General features: G+C 53.3%; 1 protein-coding gene across 2 annotated transcripts; it reads left to right on the top strand.

Annotated features, from left to right (window-relative positions):
• Positions 1 to 2245: 2245 nt before the first annotated feature.
• On the top strand, positions 2246 to 4225 carry LOC124653557 (UDP-glucuronate 4-epimerase 6-like). 2 transcript variants are annotated; one of them, XM_047192615.1, is made up of 2 exons: positions 2246 to 3723; positions 3760 to 4225. In XM_047192615.1, the coding sequence occupies exons 1-2, from the start codon at positions 2341 to 2343 to the stop codon at positions 3793 to 3795; spliced, it is 1419 nt and encodes a 472-aa protein (XP_047048571.1). In that variant the 5' UTR covers positions 2246 to 2340; the 3' UTR covers positions 3796 to 4225. The 2 variants fall into 2 exon arrangements, with proteins under 2 accessions (XP_047048571.1, XP_047048570.1); XM_047192614.1 differs by having other exon boundaries at positions 2246 to 4225.
• Positions 4226 to 25490: the final 21265 nt, after the last annotated feature.

The raw sequence follows: 25490 nt of genomic DNA, 5'->3' as shown, positions 1-25490 counted from the left end.
CCAGATTCTGGTTGCTCCTTTTCTTGCCCTTCTTCCACCACATGAGTTTTAGTACCAGTCACCCTCTTGTAGGTAGACGAGGTGCTACTGGTTTGGCCATTCCCTTGAGGTGTACGATCAGCATTCTCTCTCGCCCCTTCTTCAAGACCATCATTATCCAAGCAAGTCATCCTCATCGTCATCGAAGTCGAGCATCATCACCACCTCCATCATCATGAGGCGGAGATGGTGGGTGTTGGATATTGCCGGCGAAGAAGAAGCCCTTTCCACCTCAAAGAGCAAGTTGATAGAATTTCTTCCTCATAACCACGATCCTCTCGCTTCAGGAATTTTTGTAGAGTCTTTTACTCGCCAACTTAACCCTCACCACCTCATAAAAGGATTTGAAAATCCCTCCCCAGTCCACATCCACAATCGGTCCAAGGCATTTCCCAATCCGTGCAATCACCTTCCAGGAGCACCACTTGGGTGGAATTCCCCTAATTTGAACCCGGACTTCCTCAAGCTCGCCCACCTCGGGTAGCTCTCCTTCCCAGCTCGATAATCTTCATCGTTACTCTATCTCTGTCATTCCCTTCTTTCGGATTGATCGATGGTATGTCAATCAGATCGAGCACCCTTCTATGTGGGGGGAAACGAACCAGAAACTTCTTCTCTTCTAATTGCCTCACTTGCCATGGCCAATTCGGATCCCAGGTTTCACACATCTTGGTCTCCAATTCCTTCAAGCTAATCTGTCCATGGGTCACGGAGATCACACCCACATTCTTCAAATTGAGCCATTGGCACTCATCTTGTCCCTCCACCACAACATGGAAGAAACCCAAGCCAGAGTTGGCACTCCCCACATACTGAGCCATCGGGATTGGTTGTGCCCACAGAGGACAGTTGTTCATATGGTGTCCTGGTATATTACACATGAAACAGATACGCTCCTTCACACAATTTCCTACATAATATCCAGGATCTCCACAGTTGTAGCAAATCACCGACCTGTATCTCGGATCAATTGGTTGACACACTACTTCTCCAGGGTTCAGACGATTACCAATGGGTTGGGGAGGTTGACGGAACCCGGCGGGCGGTTGCCGCCAGGACCTCCACCATGAGGCGGCACGGCGCCCGCTCCTCCCCCACCCTGCCGTGGCATGAACCTCCCTCCACCTTGAACCGAGGTGCGCCGGGCCTCCCTCCACCATGAGCCGCGAGAGGAGCAGCCCCAATACCTCCCCCGCATCTCGCTGCCCTATCTCCTCATTCTGCCTTGGCCGGTTGTACTGGAAAGGGTTCCCACCTTGACGTTGTTGCTGCTGCCTTCCAAACTGGTCCGGCCGGCGCGGTGCACCGCCGCCACGGCCTCCCGGACCTCCACGGCCACGCTGACCTCCTTGCATCTTCACCACTTCCGGGAAAGTCGATTTCCCGTGGGATCGACTCCAGAAATCCCTTGCGAAGCTGAACGATTTTGGCTCCACCCGAATCAACTCTCCCTCACGAATTGGATGACAATCTGTGGCTTGAAACCGACGAGAATTGAACAGTTCTCGCCGGATCCAGACGAGGTGGTGGCGGCGGCGGCCCTGGGCTAGAACCCTAGCCGGATGTGAGGACGGGGACGGCACGATCCAAAGTTGACCGAAGTATTCCTCCACGCAGCCGTCCTCATCCCACTCCGGGCCCGCACGTCATCCTCCCGCACCGACGAAGCCTCCCGCTCCGTTGCGATTTCGCCATGTGTCGAGAATCCAGAGCTAGACGAGGCGAAAGTACCTTCATGCCCTCGTCCAGGAGGCAGGTCCCTCCCCGACGCGCGCTCGTCCGCCGGTTTGCGCTGTATCGGCGAGAGAAACAGCCGGCGAGCCGTGCGCCGCCCCGGGGGATCGTCGGCGGGGATGGCGAACGGCATACATGGAGAGTCAGGCGACATCGTCGGTATTGCTCTATTAGGAAGAAGAATATCATGATATGCGAGACTCGCCTGACATGGAGGGGCCACATGCAAGCAAAGAAGCATTCCTGGCTTTGCTGCGATCGTACCAGAATTTTCCCAAGTCGTGTTGGTTGTTTACCCAATCGGAGACCGAGCGAGTGAGGCGCAACTCAACTCAGCTCCAGCTCCACCTCCAGTGGCGTCCAGCCGAAACCAAAAACCACCGCCGCGTGAGCCCACCTCACCTCACGTACGTATCCCTTCTTTAAATCCACCTCGCTCCCCCTGCTCCCTCCTCAGCTAGCCCGCCCGCCTCTAGCTACCGAGCACACTCCCATTCGCATACGACGCGACCCGCCAAAGCTTTCACTCAACCGCAGGCGAGCGAGCGAGCGCGGACGGTGACGACAATGCCGACGGACCCGGCGGCGAAGGGGGTGAAGCTGGAGCGGTACGCCAGCGGGAGCGCGCTGCTGCTGCGCCGGGTGGCCAGCGGCAAGTTCGTGGCGGCGTCGTCGCACCTGCTCTTCCGCGCCACCGTGCTCGCCACGCTCGCGCTCGTCTTCCTCTTCGCCTTCCACTACCCGTCCCTCCTCTCCCGCTCCTTCAGCCTCGTCTCCGCCGACGCCTCCTCCTCCTCCTCCTCCTCCGGCTCGTCCAGGCACACGTCGCACCGGAGCCTGCTCATGTCGTCCGCGTCGGCGGCATCGCTGTACGGCGGCGAGAAGTGGGAGAAGGAGATCCGGCGGAGCGCCAAGCCGCGCCGGGACGGGGGCATCTCCGTGCTGGTCACGGGCGCGGCCGGGTTCGTCGGCTCCCACTGCTCGCTGGCCCTCCGGGCGCGCGGCGACGGCGTGCTGGGCCTCGACAACTTCAACTCCTACTACGACCCGGCGCTCAAGCGCGGGCGGCAGCGGCTCCTCTCCGACCGCGGCGTGGTGGTCCTCGACGCCGACATCAACGACGCGCTCCTGCTGGAGAAGCTGTTCGAGGCGGTGCCCTTCACGCACGTGCTGCACCTGGCGGCGCAGGCCGGGGTGCGCTACGCCATGGAGGCGCCGCTGACGTACGTGGCCTCCAACGTGGCCGGCCTCGTCACCGTCTTCGAGACCGCCGCCAAGCACGCCGACCCGCAGCCGGCGATAGTCTGGGCCTCCTCCTCCTCCGTCTACGGCCTAAACACCGAGGCGCCCTTCTCCGAGGAGCACCGCACCGACCGCCCGGCCTCGCTCTACGCCGCCACCAAGAAGGCCGGCGAGGCCATTGCGCACTCCTACAACCACATCTACGGCCTCTCCATCACGGGCCTCCGCTTCTTCACCGTGTACGGGCCATGGGGCCGCCCCGACATGGCCTACTTCTCCTTCGCCCGCAGCATCGTCGCCGGCGACCCCATCACGCTCTACGCCGACGCGCGACGCGACTTCACCTACATCGACGACGTCGTCAAGGGCTGCGTCGGCGCGCTCGACACCGCCGGCAGGAGCACGGGCTCCGCCAAGACCGGCAAGAAGACCGGGCCGGCGCCGCTGCGCGTCTACAACCTCGGCAACACCTCCCCCGTGCCGGTCACCCGGATGGTGGCCATCCTCGAGAAGCTGCTCGGCAAGAAGGCCAACAAGCGCGTCGTCACCATGCCCAGCAACGGGGACGTGCCCTTCACGCACGCCAACGTCAGCCACGCGGCGCACGACTTCGGCTACCGCCCCACCACCTCCCTCGACGCCGGCCTCCGCCACTTCGTCGACTGGTTCGTGGACTACTACAAGCTCGACACCAAGATCGCCAAAGGAGCCGCCAGCGCCACCGGCAAGAAGCCAGCAACCAAGAAGAAAACCACTGCGGCCATGTCGGCGTCGTCGTGAGCAGCTGAGCATGCGCCTCAGCCTGCCAGAGCACCGCCACCAGCCGCACCACCAAGTGTTCATTCCTTCCCTAGCAAATTCTTGGAGGCATTAATCTCTGCCTTGTCTGTAACCTTGTACTAAGTGTTGATCCTACGGTGTTTAGTTAGCAAATAATGTTGGCAATCGAACCAGCAAGGGTAGATAATACGGGGGGTATAGTCAGATCACATAAGATCAAACAGAGGAGAGGCAGGAGGACTGAAGAAAGATGAAGTCACTGGCCTCTTCTCAACCAAATTGTTTCTTTCCACCTTTTCCTTTTTGGCACAATGCCACTTCTTCTTCTCATCTTCTTGCTCATGTGAACCATATCAAGATGTATGTACGCTGGATCGATGAATCCAAAATTCCAGATAAACACTGCTTGCGTACAAGAACCACACTTCCACTTGCACACTGTTTTCTTTCACAGAAATCCAAATCCAAGCTGTCCATTTTACTGCTACATTTCCGGTATAGTTCTTGATCCATGGACCTTTACTGTCGTTGCCTAATCGACGGTACCTCGGAGGAGGGATCCTCACGAGGGGGAGAAGAAGTAGGGGCCATAGGGCGGAGTGCACACGGGACGGTGGTACGCGAGTTACCCAGCTTCGGAACACCTGCACGATGACAGGGCCTACCGCTGCTTGTCCGGAATTATCCGGGCGCTTTCGCGTTGTTACAATGAGTTGTGGTTGTGCCTCTAGGGCTCCCGGGATCCGGCTTATAAAGGCGCACGGATCTAGGGTTTACACGGAGAGTCCTAGCCGGATTACAGATAGCCTAACTACGGTACAATATCTTGCCGTGCACGTCACGGATCCGCCTTCCATATACGTCGTACTGGATCCGGGTCCCTCATGGGCCTCCATGGATCCGGGTTACTTCTATGTCGGTACGGATCCGGCCCGCTGATCCTGGGCCGGACTTCTCCCTTCATGATCAACGAAGAATCGGGCCGCCCGATGGGCCACATGCCTCATCACCATCCGTGGGCCACCCGGGCTTGCCGGATCTAGGCACTGTCGATGGTACACCTATGAAGTATACCCACAACAGTAGCCCCCAGAGTTCTCCGAGTTTCGCCTGCAGTTTCCGCCTTGCTGGTCCAACACGATCTTCGGAAAACGTTGGTAACGCGGAGAAACTTGAAGAGCTCCAACTTTGCATTTCCTTCTTTTTCCCAACTTATAGCCGGAAAATGCTCCCATCCCGCGGGACTTCATCCATCGACGTTCCAAAGAACATTTCCGGGTTACTGCCCGTTCGAATGAGAGACAACTTATCTTCACAAAATTACCCGGAATCTTAAAAGACTCAAACGGCTTCGGAAATCCTTCATCTTCTGATCATACTCAACAACGGAAGTTCCTTATTTCCCGCGCACAACTTCCTCATTTCCCGCGCTAAATCTTCGCAGATGCAAATCTTCAGCCGGAATTTTCGGGAGCGCGCAGTCAAATCACCTCCACGTCGTTTTACCGCATTTGACCTAAACACGTGTCAACCATCCAACGGTGTGACCGTTCCGTTTCCACCGTCGGATCCGGATCCCGAATCTCCGAGCGCGGCCTATAAATACCCCGCGGCCCGGTAAAAATTCATTCTTTCACCCCCTCTCACCATATCGTCTTCCTCCTCGCGCCGCGCCGCCCGCCAGATCTAGACTCCGGCGAACTTCGTCACGGTGAACCTCGCGCGCCGCCGAACCGAGGCTCCCTCGCACCAAGATCATCACGTTTGAACGAGAAACTCGCTCCGCCGCCGATTCGTGGTTACGCGAGTCGACTTCCTCCAAGTTCGGCGACCTCAACTCCGCCGGAGCTCCGTCGAGCCTCCGCGCCATTAGCGGTAAGTACGCCGGCCTTGTAGAAGACAACGTAGTGTAGAAGATAGGTTCAGTGATCCGGGTACTCAAACACTTTGTATGGGTGCAGCCGGAAGCATGCCACTCGAATCGTCACTTTGCACCGGTAGCTCTTCGAGTAGCCCGGATCTCAACCAAATAGAACCCATATGCCCGGATCCCATATCATTCCTGCCACCATATATTTCCGACTTAAGACTAGCTCAACCTTTTTCCGCATCTTCCAGCGCCGCTCCAAGCCGGATTCCTACCCTTCAAGAGCTCCAAGAGGAACTCGAGGGACAAGCTCGGATGGCAGCAAAGGTGCAGGAGGCGGAAAGCAAGAAGGCGTCCAAGGCCCGGATCCGCGAAGGAGAACGGGGTCAATGGTGGCCCTGCGAAACCACAGACGTGGAGCTTAGAGAGCTCCAGAACGAAGGAATGATCTCCTCACACTGGAGCTTCACACGTGATTCCGTCGTCCCCAAGCCGGAAACCGGAGAAGTCGTTATGACCAAGGCTTGGGTGGAACGCGGACTTTCACTTCCTTGTTCGGAATTTTTTCTCTATCCTCGGCACCTACGGGCTCCAGCCCCACAACATTTGCCCGAACTCATACCTTCTTCTGTCCAACTTCGTGACTCTCTGCGAAGGACATCTTGGGATCCGGCCGGACGTTAAGTTGTGGCGGTTCTTTTTCCGGGTGAAGAAAGAAACCAAGGAGAAAGCTATGGTGAACTGCGGAAGCATGACGTTTATGCTCCGCCCTAGTCGCATGTACCCTCCCCATGACTCACACGAATCCGTCCGGTACTGGAACGCCGGATGGTTTTATGAGAAGAATGCTTCGGTTCCGAAGGTCCATGAAGGCCTGCCTCGGCTCATCAACGAACCTCCGGAAGAACTCGCGAGCCGGAGCTTCGTCCCTTCGCTCGCCCGGACCCCACTCCGGAGAAGGCGGCGCGGAGAATCTCCTGGCTAGTCCACGACGGGCTAACCGGAGCCCAGCTTACACTTAGTTGGTTTTCCCGAGAATCCAGCCTCTACGCTACAACGCGCGCCCGATGTGCACATATACCGGGCGGATGATCCTCTCCGGGTTACCCGCCACGATCTTCCGGCCGACTCTCTGAAGAGAAGGATCAAGACGTTGGTGAAGATTCCGAGGGGCCAACAGGTCCCGGAACTAACCAAAGACATTTTTACAAACGACCAATGTCCTCCGGTAAGCTTCGTCCTTTTCACTGTTTCAAACTTCACAAACTTTTGGATGTTCATCTTTAACTTTATTCATTTTCCCTCCAGCTCAACACTTTGGCGGAGGAAGACTTTCGCGCCATTCTCCGTGTTCCCGTTACCGAAGACACGGCGGAGGAGGTTCCGGATGACGACGAGGAGGAAGAGGAACAGGCACCTCGCAAGGCGGCCCCTCGACCTACAAAGCGTCCCCGCGCCAAGGCTTCCGGCTCTGAGCCGGAGCTAGCGGCGAGGCCTCCGCCAAGAAACCGAAGACGGTAAAACCACCTCCGCTAGACTCAAGGAAAGCGGAGCGTGCACGTATACGGATGCTCTCAACAGCCGGCCAAGGCACGCGCCCCATTATCCCCGGCGCCTCGTAAGTTTCCGAGCATGACACGATTTTAACTTAGCGAAATTATCTCTTGTCTGAATCCTTTCACCTGTTTGCAGGAACCCGAAACCCGCCGCCACGCGGACCGCCGACCCAGAGCCCATTACCAAATACATGAAGAAATCTCCGGCAGTCGGTCCAGCCTACTCCGGCTCCGCCAAGTGCTTCTCACCCCACTCCTCGCCCATCTCCTCCTCGAGCTGACCCGTCTCCCCTCCCGCCACCAACACTCCACCGGAAATTATTCCGGTCAGCAGCGACAAGGTAGGTGGAGAAGATCCCAAGGCCAAAGGCCCTGCCCAAGAAGATGCAGGAGAACAAAGCCAAGGAGGGGCTGAAGTCACTTCTTCTGAGAAGGCCGGAGATGGCGCTGGCGACATCGTCGTTTTTCCGAAGAACTTCGGAGATCCGGCTGACATCACTTCCACCCCCAAAGCGTATGCTACCAAGTTCTTCAACAAGCTGTCCGAGGCGGAGAAATGGGAGCTTGAACAAGACCTCGCTCAACGCCATGCTGAACAATGCCTCGGGGAAACCCGATGCCGCGACATCGGAGATTCAAGATTTTAAAAAGGATGTCGGCCGCTTCTTCGACAAGCTCGTCTCAGTAAGCAAAAGGTACTCCCAGCAGCCCCCAAGCATGTAAGCGGAAACTAAAAAAGTAGTTAGCGCTTAGATGCTTAGAGAAAAATTACTTCCGGGAAAGTTTTTTAGAATGAACCAAGTAGCCCCCAAGCATTATGGCGGAAAAGTTCCGGCAATGATGCTTTTAAGAGAAACCATCGCTACGGGCGGAATTCTTTATTCCTGCACTGTGTGAATTTTACAGAACAACGAAGCGCCGCACTACGAGCTGCACAAGAACATTGCCTTGCAGCCGCCGCGTTACTCCGAGTCAGGCGGAAAGTATCCGGACCCTGAAGGATGAGAATGCAGATTTGGCTAAACAACTGGCGGACGCCCAAGGTTGGTTTCCGCCTCCTTCGTCATTAACCAATTTCCGACTTTGAACTTACTGTTAACTTATATTATTATAGGCGCATCCTCTTCCCTTGCTACAGCCTCGACCGAACTTGAGAACCTGCGCTCCTCGTACCAAGATTTGGAGACGAAGCTAAAGGAGGCGGAACTTAAGAAAGAGCAAGCCGAAAAGCAGCTGGTGGAGAAAAACTCCGAGCATGCGAAGGAGAAAGCGGAGCTGAAATTGAAGCTAAACGTTGACAGTGAAACTATCAAATCTCAGCTAAAAGAGCTCAATGGACTCCGGAAGTATATGGAGACCGCGAGAACAGACTGGGATTTGCTCAATGAGAACATCTTGGGTACCGATACTAGAACCTTGCCCGGATATTTGTTCCGACACTTTACTTTATGCTTATGTCCTCACCGTTGTGTGCGGAACCGCTTGGGTATTCCGAAGAGCGCCGGAATTTGTTCCCGCGAGATGACCTTCTTCAACTTGCGGTGCGATGACCGCAAAGATCTCATCTCCGCCTCCCGCAAGATATGCTATAACTTATCCATCAAGAGGAGTCGTACTTGCGACGTCCGGAAACTTATTGGAAAGATGGATGTTCGCCGGAGCTGGTAACGGATCCGCAAGCGTCGTCAGCCCGAGGCGCAGCTCGCGATGGCTTTGACCATGTGCCTAGCGCATCATGCGGATCTTGATCTTGATCGGGTAACCACGGGCGTTCTCGCGGATGCGGATGTTAGCGCTCTCCCGGATGCAGTGAGCGGCTACGACACCCGTATCGCGCGTAGGATCCGGCATGAGGAATTCTACGACAAGGTCGTCCTTCCCGCCGACGAGTCCTTAGAAGCGGAACTTCGAAGGAACTCGCCGCCAAGGCGCGACCTGCGGAATCCGGAACCCGGCTTACCCGGACCAGCTCGAAGAATACTCCCCAAGAGGAACCCAAGACCAGCACCGCCGCCTCCGAAGAAAGTGATGAAGACGTGTCTTCTCCGGCCGAAGGCGCCAAGGAACAGGATCCGGAAGGCAAGACTTCTCCGGCTAAGGGGGAATGAGAACTTTTATTCCTGCGGGAAAAAACAATGCATCATTTTGACCCCAGCGAGGGTTTGTAATAAGACTTTAAATTCTTAAGTAGCTAGGAACGAAACAATTATGCGTGAGGCGGAAACACTTTATCCTGCTATCCGTTTAATATTATGTGCATGTTTCGTTTTATGTCGGAAAGCAAGTGCTGATCTCGTTATTCTCCGGCTTGCCCGCTTGACCTTCCACGAGCCGGAAAACCTTAGCCGGAAATGCTCGCCGCCGGCGACGAAGCCCAATGGCGATCCGTCCATAACCGCGGAAACAAGCCCCCAGGCATAGGTGCCGGAAATCGCTACTAGGAATCCACGAGTTTGCAACAGGTAACAACTTAATCAGAAAACTTAAGCTTACGTCCTAAAGGACGGTTTTAGAAATCACAACTTTTATACACGCCTAGGCGGAAAACATCCAGCTCGCGGTTTTAGTCGGAAAAAACTTACATGATCTAAAATGAACAAGTAAAGGAGGTAAAAGACTCAAAGAGTGAACCATAAGCTTTATTCCATTGATCATGTATAACTATTACGTAGTTTGTAACTCGGAAAAATATGCTAAGTGTAGAAAGGACGTAGCTGTGCTATATTCCAAGGGCGGTCTGTTTCGTCGTATATGTCATCCGGATCCTCACGCTTGCGTTTCCGGCGCCAGTTAGCGGGTCTATCCCTCAGCTCGCGGAAATCAACAAGGTAGTACGATCCGTTATGAAGCACTTTGCTGATGACGAAGGGTCCTTCCCATGGAGATTGCAGCTTATGGTCTTTCACCTGTCGAAGGCGGAGGACCAAGTCTCCGGCCATGAAGGAGCGTTTCCGGACTCGACGACTGTGATAGCGTCGGAGCCTCTGCTGGTAGATGGCGGAGCGCTGATCGGCTAGGTTCCGAGCTTCTTCGATCAGGTCCACAGATAGCTGTCTGGCCTCGTCAGCTGTTTCTTCATTGTAGGCGGAAACTCGCGGTGAATCGTGGATGATGTCGGAGGGGAGCACGGCTTCGGATCCGTATACCAGGAAAAAAGGAGTAAACCCTGTTGATCTGTTAGGGGTAGTTCGTAAACTCCACGAAACGGCTTCCAACTCGTCAGCCCAAGCTCCAGCTGCTCGTCGCAGCCGGTCCTTCAAGGCGTGGTTTAATTCCTCGATAATATTAGGCCGTTAGCCCTTTCAACCTGACCATTGGACTGTGGATGAGCCACAGATGCGAGGTCCAGGCGTATCCCCATTGTCTCACAATAATCCTTTAATTCTCCTTGAGCGAAGTTCGTGCCATTATCTGTGATTATGCTGTGTGGGATGCCGAATCTCATCACGAGGCTGCAGCACGAATTTTAGTGCCGTAGCACCATCGGCTTTTCTCACCGGCTTGGCCTCGATCCACTTGCTGAACTTGTCAACAGCGACCGGGAGGTATTCACAACCGCCAGGAGATGATCTTTTCAATTTACCAACCATATCGAGCCCCCGCACCGCAAATGGCCAGGTGATAGGTATGGTCTTCAGCTCTTGGGCCGGAGCGTTTGGTTGAGTAGCGTAGTACCGACAACCTCGGCAGGTCTTGACCATCTTGTCGACGATCTTCTTTAGCCGTTAGCCAATAAAAGCCTAGCCGAAAAGCTTTTGCAACGAGTGACTCGGGAGCGGCATGGTGCCCGCAATCCCTCGCGTGGATCTCTCTGAGGATTTCAATGCCATCTTGATTGGAGACGCATTTGAGAAACACCCCTGTTGCGCTTCGTTTGTAGAGCTGTCCATCGACAATTGTGTAGGATCGTGCTCGTCTGATGATCTGGCGCGCGAGGACCTCGTCCTCCGGCAGCTTCTGATCGATGAGGTAGTCCAAGAAAGGTCGTGTCCAAGCCGGAATGGTAGCCAATACCTCTTTAGCCGGAGACACCGCCACATCCGGGTTTTCCGGGTTAGCGCCCTTCACCGAGGGTATCCGGAGATGCTCTAGGAAAATTCCAGGCGGAATTGGTCTTCCGCCGGATCCGAGCTTGGATAGCATATCCGCCGCCGTATTGTCGTCTCTTCGACGTACTTGACTTCGTATCCGAGGAAGCATTTGGCGAGCTCGTCAACTTCGTCTCCGTAGGCCGCCATGACGGAGTTTCGGCGTTCCGGGTTCCGGCTACTTGTTGTGCCACCGGTCGGAATCTCCACAAGCATATGATGTGCTTGATCCCGATTTCCTTAGCGATGCGCGCACCGTGTAGTAGAGCCTCGTATTCCGCCATGTTATTTGTAGCTTCGAAGTGGATCTCGCGAACATACTGCAGCTCTTCTCCCGTAGGGGACTTCGGGTGACTCCGGCTCCTGAGCCTTGATGCTGCTTGGATCCGTCGAAGTGCATGACCCATGTTTCTGGTTCCGGCTCCAGACTTGCATCCGGAGCTTCTGTCCAATCTGCAACGAAATCTGCCAAGACTTGGGATTTGACCGCGGTCCTTGGCTTGTAGGCGATGTCGAAGGCGGATAATTCAATGCCCCACTTAGCTGTTCGTCCTGTTGCGTCAGCGTTGTTGAGAATTGTTGACAGCCGGAGCTTTGCTCACAACCGTTATCGGGTGTTCTTGGAAGTAGTGTCTCAGCCTTCCGCTGCCTAGGAAAACTCCATAAGCTAGCTTCGAAAGTGAGGGTATCTTTGCTTTGATTCTCGTCAAGCACCTCGCTAATGTAGTAGACAGGTCTCCGTACGTCATATTCATGACCTTCTTCCTTTCGCTCCACCACGATGACGAGGTCGACGACCTTGTTGGTAGCCGCCGGATAAAGGAGCATTGGCTCGACTCTACCGGGGCTGCCAAGATAGGTGGGGAGGTTAGTATTTCCTTCAACCCACGGAGAGCTGCGTCGGCTGCGTCGTCCCGAGCAAATTTGTCTCGTTTTCTTCAGCAGCTTGTACGCAGGTAGCGCCTTCTCGCCAAGACGGCTAACAAACCTCGCTGATTGCCGCAACGCAACCAGTTAGTCGTTGCACATCTTTGAGACAAGTTGGCCGTTTGATACACAGGATTGCCTTGATCTTTTCCGGGTTCACCTCAATGCCTCCGTGAGAGACTATGAAGCCAAGGAGTTTTCCGGCTGGCACGCCAAAAACGCACTTCAGCGGATTCAACATCATCTTGTACCTGCGGAGGTTGTTGAAGGTTTCGTGAGGTCGCCGATCAAGTCGGATCCTTTCCGGGTCATGACCGCGATGTCGTCGACGTAAGCGTGCACGTTCCGGCCAATTTGGTCCTTCGAGCACCGCCGCATCGTACGCCGGTAAGTAGCACCCGCATTTTTCAAACCAAAAGGCATAGTAACATAGCAAGTAAGTACCAAACGGGGTTATGAATGAAGTCGCCTTTTGGTCGGATTCCTTCATCCGGATCCGATGATACCCGGAATACGCATCAAGAAAACACAGAAGTTCCGCCCCGCCGTCGAATCAATGACTTGGTCAATGCGCGGCAAGGGGAACGGATCCTTCGGGCAATGTTTGTTCAAGCCGGAGTAATCGATGCACATTCTTAGTATTTCGGTGTTCTTTTTGGGTACAAGGACGGGATTCGCGACCCAATCGGTGTGAATAACTTCTATTACAAAACCTCGCTTCTAGTAACTTTGCTAGTTCCATTCCTATGGCGCGGCGCTTCTTGTCTCCAAAGCGTCGCATAGCTTGCTTCACCGGTTTAGCCCCGGATTGATGTTGAGGTAGTGCTCGGCGAGTTCCCTAGGTACTCCGGACATGTCGAAGGTTGCCATGCGAAGATATCCATGTTAGCGCGGAGGAACTCGACGAGCGCGCTTTCCTATTTAGGGTCCATGTTTGCCCCGACCGAAACCTGTTTGGAAGAGTCACCCGGAATAAGGTCATGCTTCTTAGTTTCTATCGCGGGCTTGAAGGAGGTTTTCTCGCTCGGAGATCTGCTTCTTGGTGGTCCGCATCTCGGCCGGATCCACCGCGGCCCCGTAGCCTTTCGGCTCTTCTCCGGATATGACGGACTCGCGAAGGCGGCTTCGCCCAACTCGCACTCATGAGCCTTTTTGTAGTCTCCGGTTATGGTGATCATACCGTTGGGACCCGGCATCTTGAGCTTGTTGTAGATATAGCACGCCCTTGCGTGGAACTTGTGGTAGGTGGGCCTCGCCGAAGATGACATGGTAGGAGCTCTTGAAGGGCACAACTTCGAACGTGATCTTCTCCTCGCGGAAATTATGAACATCGCCGAAGGCCACGGGAAGTGTGATGCCGCCGAGGGAGTTCGCCTTCTTACCCGGAACCACGCCGTGAAACTCGCCAGGCCGTGCTTGAGCTGTTCCTTGGTGAGGTTCATCCGCTCCAGCAGTCTCCGTGTACATGATGTTCAAGCCGGCTCCGCCATCCATGAGGCACTTGGAGAAGTCATACCCGTCTATGCGGGGACTCACAACCAAGGCGTAATATTCTTTTGGCACGAGGCGGGATGATCCGCCCTGTCAAATGTGCACGGAACTTCCGACCACCGACATACTGCGGCACAGCCGGAAGCTGTGGCGTTCAGGAACCGGGTAGCTGATTTTGCGGCAGCGGATCGTGGGGGTTCCGAGGAAGGTGTGGTAAGCCCCACGCTCTTCTTCTCGAAGGGGTTGGATTTTCCTCGCGGTTCCGGCTTTGGGATCCGGCGAGTTATCATCCTCGTCCATCGCCTCGGAACTGTCCTCCTCCTTGTCCTTGTTCTTCCCCTTGCCTCCTTTGCCGCGTGGGCGGTGCTTCCGGGCTCGCTTGTATCCCGCCTCCGGGTCGTTCTTGAGGTCGTTGACCCATTTGCGGTTGCGGTTGGTATGAGTGGACTTCCCCGTAGCCGGATCCAAGTGGGCCGAGCAGGGCATGTCTCCGTACTCCTCGTAGGTTTGCGGGGCGCGGGATCCGCCGGCGGTGACCTCGGTGCCATGCCGCCGACCCCTGCCGGCTCCGCCTCCACGGCCGCGTCCTCTTCCGCCTCCCGAACCTCCGCGTTGGAACGCCATGGCGACCATCTCGGATCCGCCACTCTTCCGGTCATCGTGGTTTTTGCGTTTGTGGCCGCTATTGTTACCGTTATCGCGGTTCTTCTTCCGCTCGGTGCAGGGGATTGCTCGTAGCTGCGATGTCACCGCCCGCGTCGTCATCGGCGGCGGTGTGATCACCGGCGATGGAGATCATCTCATCCGTAGTCGGCTTGTTGGCGTTAGCCAAACATGTAAGCTTATGTCTCAGCAATCCTCCTCTCCGCAGTCCACCAATAAAGGCGTACATGGCAAGTGGTGTGATCGACGTTTTCGCACTCGTTCCCGCATGCCAACCATCGTGTGAGGAAGTTTCTTGAGGTTTCTCCCTTCTTCCGGATACAAGCTTGTAAGTCGCTTGTCAGTGGCGAGTCTTTTGTAGGTGCCCCCGAAGTGTTTCTCAAAAGCGGTCTTCGGTGTCGAACCAGACAAAAGATGGAGTTCTTCTCGAGGTCGCCGAGCCGGATCCGGGCTGGTCCTACAAGGTACAACCGGAGCATGCGGCAGGGCGATGTTAGGGGTTCCTCCGGCGAAGGTTACCGCATTGTAGTAGTCCTCAATCCGAGTATCCGGCCTTTCGGTGCCATCATAATGCTTCGCATTTCCGGGTAGCTTGAGGGAGCTCCTTGGCTTTGGTTCTTCTCGAATCATTCTGCCAAAGCACTTCGGACCAATGTAGTCAGTTCTGTACTCGTTGAGGCGGTCCCGCGCGTCGCGCGAGCCGTGGCGTGGAGATTTTGAGCGAGAGCGAGATCTTCGGCCGCCGCCTCCGCCTCCACCTCCGCCACCACCGCTAGGTGGAGGTGAGGGAGACCTGCGAGGTGGTCGGTCTGCTTTCTTGCTTCCGGCTTCTGATTCTCCTCGCCCCTCTCGGTACTGACTCCGGCTCCTATGGCTGCCTTCGCCGTGGCGTTGGCCGCCTTGGTCGCGCCGGCGGGGCTCCGGGTTATGGCTTCGGCGAGGCTCTGGGTCGCGACTACGGCGAGGTTCTGGGTCGCGCTCCTCATTCCGACTCCTCCTGGGCTCCGGCTCCTGAGGGATGTTCTGGTTCCGGCGCGGTTCCGGCGAGCGCTCCTTGTTTTCGTTTCTTGGCAGCACGTTGTCGCGGATAACGATTCCACCATGCCCCTGGGGCCTGGTGTTTCCGGCTGGACTACGGCGGCGAGGGGGTCGCGGGTAACCATTAGGCGGAGGAGAGGGGTTCCGGTACTTCTCACGTCCAGAGTACATTGCATCCTTTCCCTTTCTTGGATCTCGACGGTGGCGTCTTTGACGGTACGGGGATAGGATTTGGGTGTTCCCCGACTTTCCTTCCGCGTTCCGAGGATCCGGTGCGTGATTCATCATCGTGGTGGCGATTGACACGGGCGTCCTTCGCGCGGTAGATACACATTGATCCGGATTGGATTCCAACTCGCGCGAAGTGTCGGCCTTGCTCGCTCGCTTCACCGCTGAAGCAACGAGCGTGCGAACGAACTCGATGTCAATCTCCTCGTTCTTCTTCTTTAAGATCTCAGCAGCCTTCTTCATATTGTCCTTTGGAGTTGCGAGCGGCCGCTGTACTCGTGGGGGTGGCGAAGGTAATCCTGCGGGGAGGGATGGCTTCACGCCCGATCCTAGCTTCCTCCTCTTCGACGAACTTTACCTTGGCCTCCCGAGTGCTTCTCAAGCTCCCCGACCTTTGCAAGAGATTCATCGACCTCGCGGTCCTTCTTCTTGAAGTGTTCCACGAAGTTGGCCGCTTCTGTCCTCTCGTCCAAGCATCGCGACTGCGGTATTTGCGAACTTTTTGGCGTAGCTAGCATCTCCCGTCTTGTTGCTTCTAGAGCTTCCGGATCCGCGGCATCATCGGGGGTTATTGGTTTATTGAGGACACCGAGACTTTGCGACCGGGTCCATGCGTGCTTGTTCGACCAGCTCTTCCGGAGACAGGACATCCTCGGGGGACGGATCCGATCTAGCGGAGATCCGACATTGGACGGTCCGGGGTCGGAGGCGGTGTTTTCGTCTTCACCTTCCTCGCTCTTCCGGCCGGTGCCACGGTTGCGAGGACCTCGCTTAGGTAAGGCGGAATCGACCTCGAGCCGATCGTCGCGGCCGTACTCCTCAAGCTTTCGGACGAAGTCATCGGATTCCATGGACGCGGTATCACCGGAGATTGGGCTCGAGTTGCCCAAGATCGACTCTTCACCCGGAGCTTTGCTTTCTCCGACAGGCCGAGCCCGACCCGGATCTGCGACGTTTTCCGGTGCCTCTTCCTCGCTCGGGACCAGCTCCGACCGCTTGTGGGGCGGTTCCGGCGGTATGGGCCAAGAAGTGTACGAAGTGACACCTTTGCTTCTCTAACACCCGGGAAACCCGGGCGGATCTCGCATTGGTCTTCCACCTTTGTTTCCTGCTCGGGGGCGGATTGGGTGGGCTTTGATTTTTCCGGATCTAAGGCGGAATCCTCACTAGGAAGTTCCGGCGTCTCGGATCGGATCTTCGCGACCGCGTCCTGCTCGGCGGCGGTCGCGTCAGCGCTACTTACCAGTGGGTTTCCATCGGAATCGACGGTTTCCCCGATGAAGATGTGTATGCCGCCAATTGGGACGATGGAGAGCTTGATGGGGTCGGTTTTAGCCGGAATCCAGCACTCATCCGGAGGGACGATCGGCGGATTTCCGGCGTAGAGGACTCGCCCCACGGCGATGGTGTCGTCGTAGCTTCCCATGGCGGAACCCTCCCGGCTCCGGCCTCCGTACGCCACGAGCCCCACGGTGGGCGCCAACCGTCGTTGCCTAATCGACGCGTACCTCGGAGGAGGGATCCTCACGAGGGGAGAAGAAGTAGGGGCCATAGGGCGGAGTGCACACGGGACGGTGGTACGCGAGTTACCCGGCTCCGAACACCCGCACGATGACGGTGGCCTACCGTCGCTTGTCCGGAATTATCCGGGCGCTTTCGCGTTGTTACAATGAGTTGTGGTTGTGCCTCTAGGGCTCCCGGGATCCGGCTTATAAAGGCGCACGGATCTAGGGTTTACACGGAGAGTCCTAGCCGGATTACGTATAGCCTAACTACGGTACAATATCTTGCCGTGCACGTCACGGATCCGCCTTCCATATACGTCGTATCGGATCCGGGTCCCTCATGGGCCTCCATGGATCCGGGTTACTTCTATGTCGGTACGGATCCGGCCCGCCGATCCCGGGTCGGACTTCTCCCTTCATGATCAACAAGAACTCGAGCCGCCCGATGGGCCACATGCCTCATCACCATCTGTGGGCCACCCGGGCTTGCCGGATCTAGGCACTGTCGATGGTACACCTATGAAGTATACCCACAACATTTACTACTTGTGTACCTAGTTGGTTCATCGTCTGGTTGTGAGTGAGCTTCTGAATGATCCACCACGTTGCGGTTGGCCAAGGAATTAATGGCGATGGTTGTCGGTCGCCAGTAGCATGGTCCAGACACAGCCACAGCCACAGCCACAGCCACAGCAAGCATACTGTTCCATGTTAGCATCTTCATAGCATGAGCCCATTGGTACAATCAGCTGCTCCTGCCAATTCGACCACTGCTGCGAGATTTTGTGCTTCGCTGCCGAGCTGCCAACGCTATCCCATATGTATATTATAACGCCGATATATAGCATGTCGGCACAATGCCACGAGCCTACAGTTACACTGAATTCAGCAAGGATATCACTCATGCTGCCAAACTACAGTGACTTCTTCCCATCTCAGAAATATGAAGAACTGTTTTTTTGATCCTTTCTTACCTTATGTGGATCAACAGGAACAGATCATACAATGAGGGGTGGCAGATGGGGACGCTGCAGAGTGTGTAGCTGTGCATTCATGTACTACAGTCTACCACTAATTTGGAATCACCGAACTAATACAATTATGCAAACAGTGCAGGGCGAATCATGTATAGAAGTTTTTGTCTTGAATGCTGGTAGGCACTAGGCAGTGGGGTCAAAATCGATAGAACTGATCCTTTTCTCAAACTTCATCGTGAAATGAATTTGATTTGTAAATTTTTCACAATCTGACCTTTTTACACGTCGTCCGTCCGTCAACCACCGTGCAACCGTGAGGCACCATGATTACATTTCATGGTGCCATGGGGTAGCGCGCCATGGTCTTGCATGACCTGAAAATGGACATGGTGCCATGCAAGACCATGTCACCCTAAAATAGCCGGAATAGCCGATAGCCACGATCTTTTTTGAAGCTATGAAAGGCTATAGTTGAGCTATAGCGGGCTATAGCCATATAGCGGATTTGCTAAATAATGAAAAAAATTGGGCATCATATAGTTATATATATATATATATTAATAATTCACAAATTAATAACATAATAATCTTCACATAGGAGATACACATAATAGTTCACACATAGTTTTGTCCAAATATTACAACATCATTACGTAGTTTAGGATATAGTTATGCCCATAATTACATAACTAGAGCTTGGTGGCTATTTCGCCAAGCAAATGGGCCAGTCGACTGAAAGTTTTGGTCCAAAATTTTGGACTCATTGAGCGGGAAGTTAGCGGCTATGAGGCTAAATAGCCTTAGCCGGGCTATTAGCGGCTATTTCTGTTTTAGCCTCTAAAATCTCTAGCTATAGCCGCAGTCCTCGCGAAAAGCTATAGCCGGGCTATAGCCCGGCTATAGCCGGCTATTTTAAACAGAGGTCACCCTACCCATGAAACATGCCATTGCGCACTACCCATGGACTCATGCAATGTAACAATGAATCCATGATGCTCTACCGCACGGGTTCATGGAAAAAGTTTTACATTTTGAAAATTCTTTCAGATCTAATTTATTTTATGCTGAAGTTATTGAAACGGGTTTGACCGCAGTGGGCGAGGAGAAGAAGCTGAACTGAATGAACCTTGGATCCCTCCTAGCCCCCGATTTATCCCCACCGCTGGTGTCTGTTCATGCTGGCCCCTGTTCCTGGTGCTTCCAGGACGATTCTTGTCCTCCCCTGCCTTTACACCACGGCTTCTTCCTTCTTCGAATGCATGGCATGCACCGCCACATCAGATATTCAGATTCCAGTGATGCAAGCCTTGTTGTGTAGTACTGCTGCTAGACTTGACAGAGTACCCATAGGGGAATCACACGCAGGAATCATTGCGCTCCGTGAAAGTCGCATCTGTTGCAGGCATTGCCAGCGTGTGTTTTTTGTGTTCTTCTTTCAGAGCGTCTCTCGTCGGTTGCAGCTCGTAGCAAGAAACACATCGATTGTGGTTTGGAATTCTGTTCCGCTCAATCCAGGTTTCAGATATGGCATCCCTTCGCTAGATTGGACAATCTTTCCTGCCTAGTGTTTTTCAGCAAACAACGATGAAGCAATCCAGCAGACCTATTTAATAATTCTTATCTGAAACAATATGAACATGTCGGCGTCTAGATGGTTATAGCGTCCCGTGACATGCAGCTGCCTACATTCAACACGGCCAGCATGTAGGGCCTGAGAGAATCCGTCTCGTAATAAATTATGCAGAAAGAAACAGACATCCGAGATGCCATACGTACATAAAAGTCTTGAGTGTCAGTCCACTGATCTTGTTTAGCAGGACAGCCACTTAAGTACATATAGAAGGTTTGCCTGAAGAAACTCTTAACCTAAGTAGAAAGGAAGAACTTACACATAGAAGGCGTGATGTTAAGTAATTGTGTAACGAACTGTGGGTTCAAGTTCTTGGTCCACACTTCAGGTCACTAGATCATGGCATGCATTCACCAGTTACCCCCAAACGGTCTCTGCAGTTGAATCATCCTACTGCCTCGAAGCTACAGTTACAGTTATACTACTGTAGTGTTAGTGTTAGGGCATCTCCAACCGGGCGACCCAAACGGACGCGCTGGGCCGTCCGTTTTGGGCCGTTTGCGTGCCCGTCCGGACACGCGGACAGCGCCCCGCGTCCGCGTGTCCGTTTGGGTCGCACGCGGCGCCCAACGCGGCGACCCAAAGAGACGCCACGTGGTTCGTCCTCGCCGCGCGGCGCCGCGCCATGGCGAGGCCTCGACGGGACAGCCATGGCGGGCGGTGGAACGCGCGGGAAAGATCCCGCGCGCACCAAGGTTCCCGCGCGCGCGAAACGCCATTGGCGCGCGCTCGCGCCCAAGTTTCCCGCCGCACCGCCGGCTATAAAAGACGGCGGCGGTCTCACCTGCACCGCATCACCGTTCTCTTCCCTCCACCTTCTCCGGCGCCATGCCGCGCACCCTTCAGTCCACATGGGCCAAGCTCTCCTCGCCGCCCGGCCGGGTTCCCGCGGACGGACGAGGAGGAGCGCGCGGACTCGCGGTGGGTCGCCGACGACGAGGCGCTCCGCGCCGCCGCCGAGGCGGCGGCAAAGAAGGCCGGTGACGCGGAGATGGGGGAAGCGGCCGCGAGGGCCGGCACGAGACCCCGGACGGCCGGTACGCGGCCGTGGAGGAGGGCGGACGCCGCGGAGGAGCCCGTCGCCGCGGAGGACCTCGCGGCCGGCGAACATCAACGCCGCCATCGAGGAGCGTCTCGCCGACCTCACGCGCGTGACGAAGGAGCACGAGGGCATCCGGCGGGCCGGCCGCCGCCGCTAGGCGACCTCCTCGGCCGAAGAACGAGCCGCTCGCTATGCGAGCAGCCCGTGACCTCATCCGGATGCCGCCGCCCGAGCGGCGCGCCCGGGAGGAAGCCGCGTCGGCGGAGCGCGGCCGGCAAGAGCGCATGCGCCGGCGGCGGGGCAACCACGAGGCCCGGAAAGCCGGCCGCGTCCGCCCGGAGGCGCGCACCGCCGTGGAACGCGCCGCCCTGCGCGGAGCTTGAGCTATGCGGGAAGCGGATGGTTCCGCCGCAGAGGCGGAGCGCGAGCGCGCCCGAGCCGCGCCGGCGGAAAGGAGGAGGATGATGCCCTCCGTCCAAGCCGCCGAGGCCCGCGAAGCCGCCCGCGCCGCCGCCGACGCCCGCGCCGCCTCGACGCGCCACCCGGCCCCGTAGGAAGCCGGAGTGGAATCCTCACGCCGTACGAGGCCGCCCGCGTCGAGTGAAATCCACGGCCCCGACGGCGAGCCGGCGAGGAGTCGCCGGCGAGGCCGCCGGCCCCGTACGTATTTAGGATAGAAGTAGTAGCTAAAAAAATTGTAATGAGTTCTATTTAATGAAAAATATTATTTATGCCTATGACACGCGGGCCAGGGCGGACAAGGGGCGGACGCGAGCGACCAGCCTTTCGCGTCCGCGGCCACGCAAACCCGGCCAAGATTTGGGCCGGGTTTGCGTCGTTCCGGACGCCGCGGGCATCCGTTTTAGGGATGGGTCCGCGCGCTGGGCCGGGTTTTTGTCGGGCTGGACCCATCCGGACGCGCGGGCGCGGGATGGGTCGCCCGGTTGGAGATGCCCTTACTGCAAGCAGCAAGCGACTTGCAGCTGAATGGAACCAGGCCAGAAATTGACCAAACCCGGATTCAGCCTGCCTGTATACCCGTCAGGCCGTCAGTGCTTCTTTGCCACTTGCAAGAAGTTAGTTCCTTACCCTCTCATGCTATGAGTAGTTGACATGACCCATATTTCCCCTTTCCCTGTCTGGATAGTTGCATGCAATCTATGCTAATCCAACTGCATGCCTTGGTATAGTTCCGGCTTGCTTCCATTACGCGTTAATTACCCGTTATAATCTTGTCAGCTAGACTAACTGGGAGATGTGGCTAACTGCCAGACCCATTATAAACCAAGCTGCTTGACCGGTTCAATTTGCTCCCTACCCTACCATCCACAACGACTATGCCTGCATGGTCTTGTTCTTCTTTTGATTGGTGCAAGTGCGCCCAAGGTTAGAGCAGTGACACGACGCCTGCTTTGTGCTTTCTAAGGCAAAAAGGAAGGTGACATTGCCCGGTGAGATCACCAGTGCCATAAGAGGAAGACCCACTGCTTGGACCTGGACTTGATCGTCAACTCTCATATTCAATGACCATATCAATTTGATAAGTAGTACTTGGTCGTTTGAGATCTTGAGTCCACTAAGATCACACCATAAAACCCATAGTCCTAAAATAGCTTTTGCAATTTTGAGTTCAACGAAACCAATTTTGGTGAAAAAAATGGACTAACTATATATACCTTGGGTTGACAAAATCCAATTCTCGTTTGATTTTTTTTTTCTCGAAATGGAGTAGCCCCAACTTCTGCATCAATTGATGCATACAACCTCTTTTATTAAAAAAATAGTTTAGCGATACAATCCGCAGCTAGACGACCTTATTACAATTCAAGGATCACAAAGATTCTCGACAAAGATAAACCATCTAAAAAGCAGTAACATGAAGCGCCTTTGCAACACCATGTCAAACGACGATCAGCACGCCAGCCACACCGGTTGTAGAAATCTCGTGCTACCGTTGCCAGTCGGTTGCACCCAATATCCATAGCCTAGCGCTCCTCAGTCGGCTGAAGATAGGACCACATATGGATCCAATGTGTAGCCAAAGGGATAACCCGCAAAAATAATGGAAAGCTTTTTTTATTAAAGATATAATCATTACGTGCATTCCAAATTTCCCAAAGCAAAGCGCACACACCAACTCTAATATGAACTTTGTCTTTTTCTGCAACCCCATTTAACCAATTGCCAAACATATTTGTAATATTTAAGGGTGGGGGTATACAAAAAGCCATATAAACAATCCTCCAAATCATTTTAGTAAAAGGACATGAAGTAAAAAGGTGTTGTATTGTCTCATCTTGATCACAAAAATAACATTTAACACAACCCTGAAAATTACGTTTAGCCAAGTTATCTTTTGTAAGAATCACTTTTCTATGAAGAAACCACATGAAGATCTTTATCTTTAGAGGAACTTTCATCTTTCAGATATACTTCATTAGGAAAACAGTATGGCCATTAAGCAAGTTCATATACATAGATTTAACCGAAAAAATGCCTAGTTAACTTCCATTTGAATGAATCCTCACTATGGGTTAGCTGAACCAATATAAGTCTATGCAAAAGGTGCATCCATCTATCCCGTTTGTTGCCATTCAAAGTCCTCCTAAAACCTATATTTAGAGGATTTGATGCCAACACATTTTCAATAGTGACATTCTTGTGATTAGCAATATTATAAAGAGATGGATAGTCATCAGCAAGGGACTTATCACGTAACCAAATATCCTCCCAAAACCTTGTATTACGCCCATTACCAACAACAAAAGAGCCCCGGGGAATAACTCCTCCTTTATATTCATTAAGCCTTTTCAAAAAGGTGAGTAGGTGAAGCTGAAACTTGAGATAAAGTTTTAGAATGTAAATATTTTTTATTTAACGACTCTTGCCACATACCATCCTCATTCAAGAGTTTAAAAAGTCATTTGCTAAGTAAACTCTTGTTTTTTATTTCTAAAACCTCCAGTCCTAACCCCCTTGATCTTTGGGTCGACATATTATGTTCTATTTAGTTAACCTATATTTTTTCTTATGCCCATCACTTTGCCAAAAGAAGGGTGATCTGAAAAAATCTAACCTCTTCCGAACTCCTCTCGGAATTTCGAGGAAAGATAACATGAACATGGGGAGGCTAGTTAAATCTGAATTAATCAATATAAGCCGATCACCATACGAAAGAAACTTTCCAATCCAACTACTTAACTTTGATTCAAACCGATCCTCCACCGGTTTCAATTCACCATTTCTCAATTTGCGGAAATGTATTGGAATGCCAAGATATCTAAAAGGTAATGAACCAATGTCACACCCAAATAGAGTTTTGTATTCATTCTCCGCATGTTTTGCCGCCCCAAAACAAGAAAACTCGCTCTTATGACAGTTTATTTTAAGACTAGGCAACTGTTCAAAAATGCATAGAACTAATTTCATATTTAGAGCTTTATCTATGTCGTGTTCCATAAATAAAATGGTATCATATGCATACTGAAGAATCGAAACCCCCATCTACAAGATGAGGAATAAGACCAGCAACCTGACCATCTTCTTTGGCCCTAGCGATCAGAATAGCCAACATATCCGAAACAATATTAAATAGAATGGGAGACAGAGGGTCAACTTGTCTAAGACCTTTTTTGGTTTTAAAGTAATGACCTATGTGATTGTTTACTCTAATACCCACACTACCTTTTTCAATATAATTCTGAATCCATGAACACCATTTAGAATCAAAACCTAATGCTTGTTGAAAAAATCACAATTTTCCTTGTCATATGCCTTCTTTAAATATATCTTAAACAAAACACCATCTAATTTCTTCCTATGAAGTTCGTGTATGGTTTCGTGAAGGATAACAACACCCTCAAGAATGTGTCTACCAGGCATGAAAGCAGTTTAGGTCGGCTGGACTAGACTTTCAGCATTATTTGAAACACGATTAGTCCCTACCTTGGTGAAAACTCTGAAGCTTACATTTAATAAGCAAATAGGACGATATTGTTATATTTAGATGGCATTTTATTTATTGGGGAGAAGGATGATCGTCCCAAAGTTCAAATGAAAAAGAGGTAACTCTCCTCTTTGAAAACATTTGAACATCGCCATCAAGTCAGATTTCAAGATATCCCAAAACTTTTGATAAAATTCAGACGGGAACCCATTCGGTCCCGACGCTATATTCTTTTTCATTTCCATTACGGCCTTCTTAACTTCTTCCACAGTAAAATCAGCAATCAAAATCATATTTTTCTTAGCAGAAATTTTCTTTATATCATGATTCATCGATTCGACCATAACACAAGAATTACGTGGTGGAGGTACAAAAAGATTTTTCGTAATACTCAGAGATATAATGTTTCAAATTTTCCTGACCCAAAATTGTTCCTTCCTCTTGTTCTAATTGGAAAATTATTTTTTGACGATGTTTACCATTTGCAATTAAGTGAAATTATTTAGTATTATCACCACCTTGCTGAACATGTTTTACTTTTGCACGCTGAGCCCACTTAGACTCCTTGTCACGACGTAGCTTAGCTAAATCATCATTTGCCTTATGCATGGTATGTCTCTCTTGAGCATCTAACGGGACTGTTTCCGTTTTGCAATCAAGGATCTCAACAATATTTAAGATCCTATCTTTTTCAATTTTATATTGTCCTCCTAAATTACGTGCCCAACCACGAAGAT

The sequence above is a fragment of the Lolium rigidum genome, chromosome 5 (genome assembly GCF_022539505.1).
Source record: "Lolium rigidum isolate FL_2022 chromosome 5, APGP_CSIRO_Lrig_0.1, whole genome shotgun sequence".
In the NCBI taxonomy this organism is placed as follows: Eukaryota; Viridiplantae; Streptophyta; class Magnoliopsida; order Poales; family Poaceae; genus Lolium; species Lolium rigidum.
The sequence above is the reverse complement of the archived record's forward strand: the minus strand, read 5'-3'. Positions and strand labels throughout refer to the sequence as shown.

Bases quoted from the DNA above. Each gene is read 5' to 3' on its own strand.
- LOC124653557 (XM_047192614.1), top strand. From the start codon at position 2,341: ATGCCGACGGACCCGGCGGCGAAGGGGGTGAAGCTGGAGCGGTACGCC.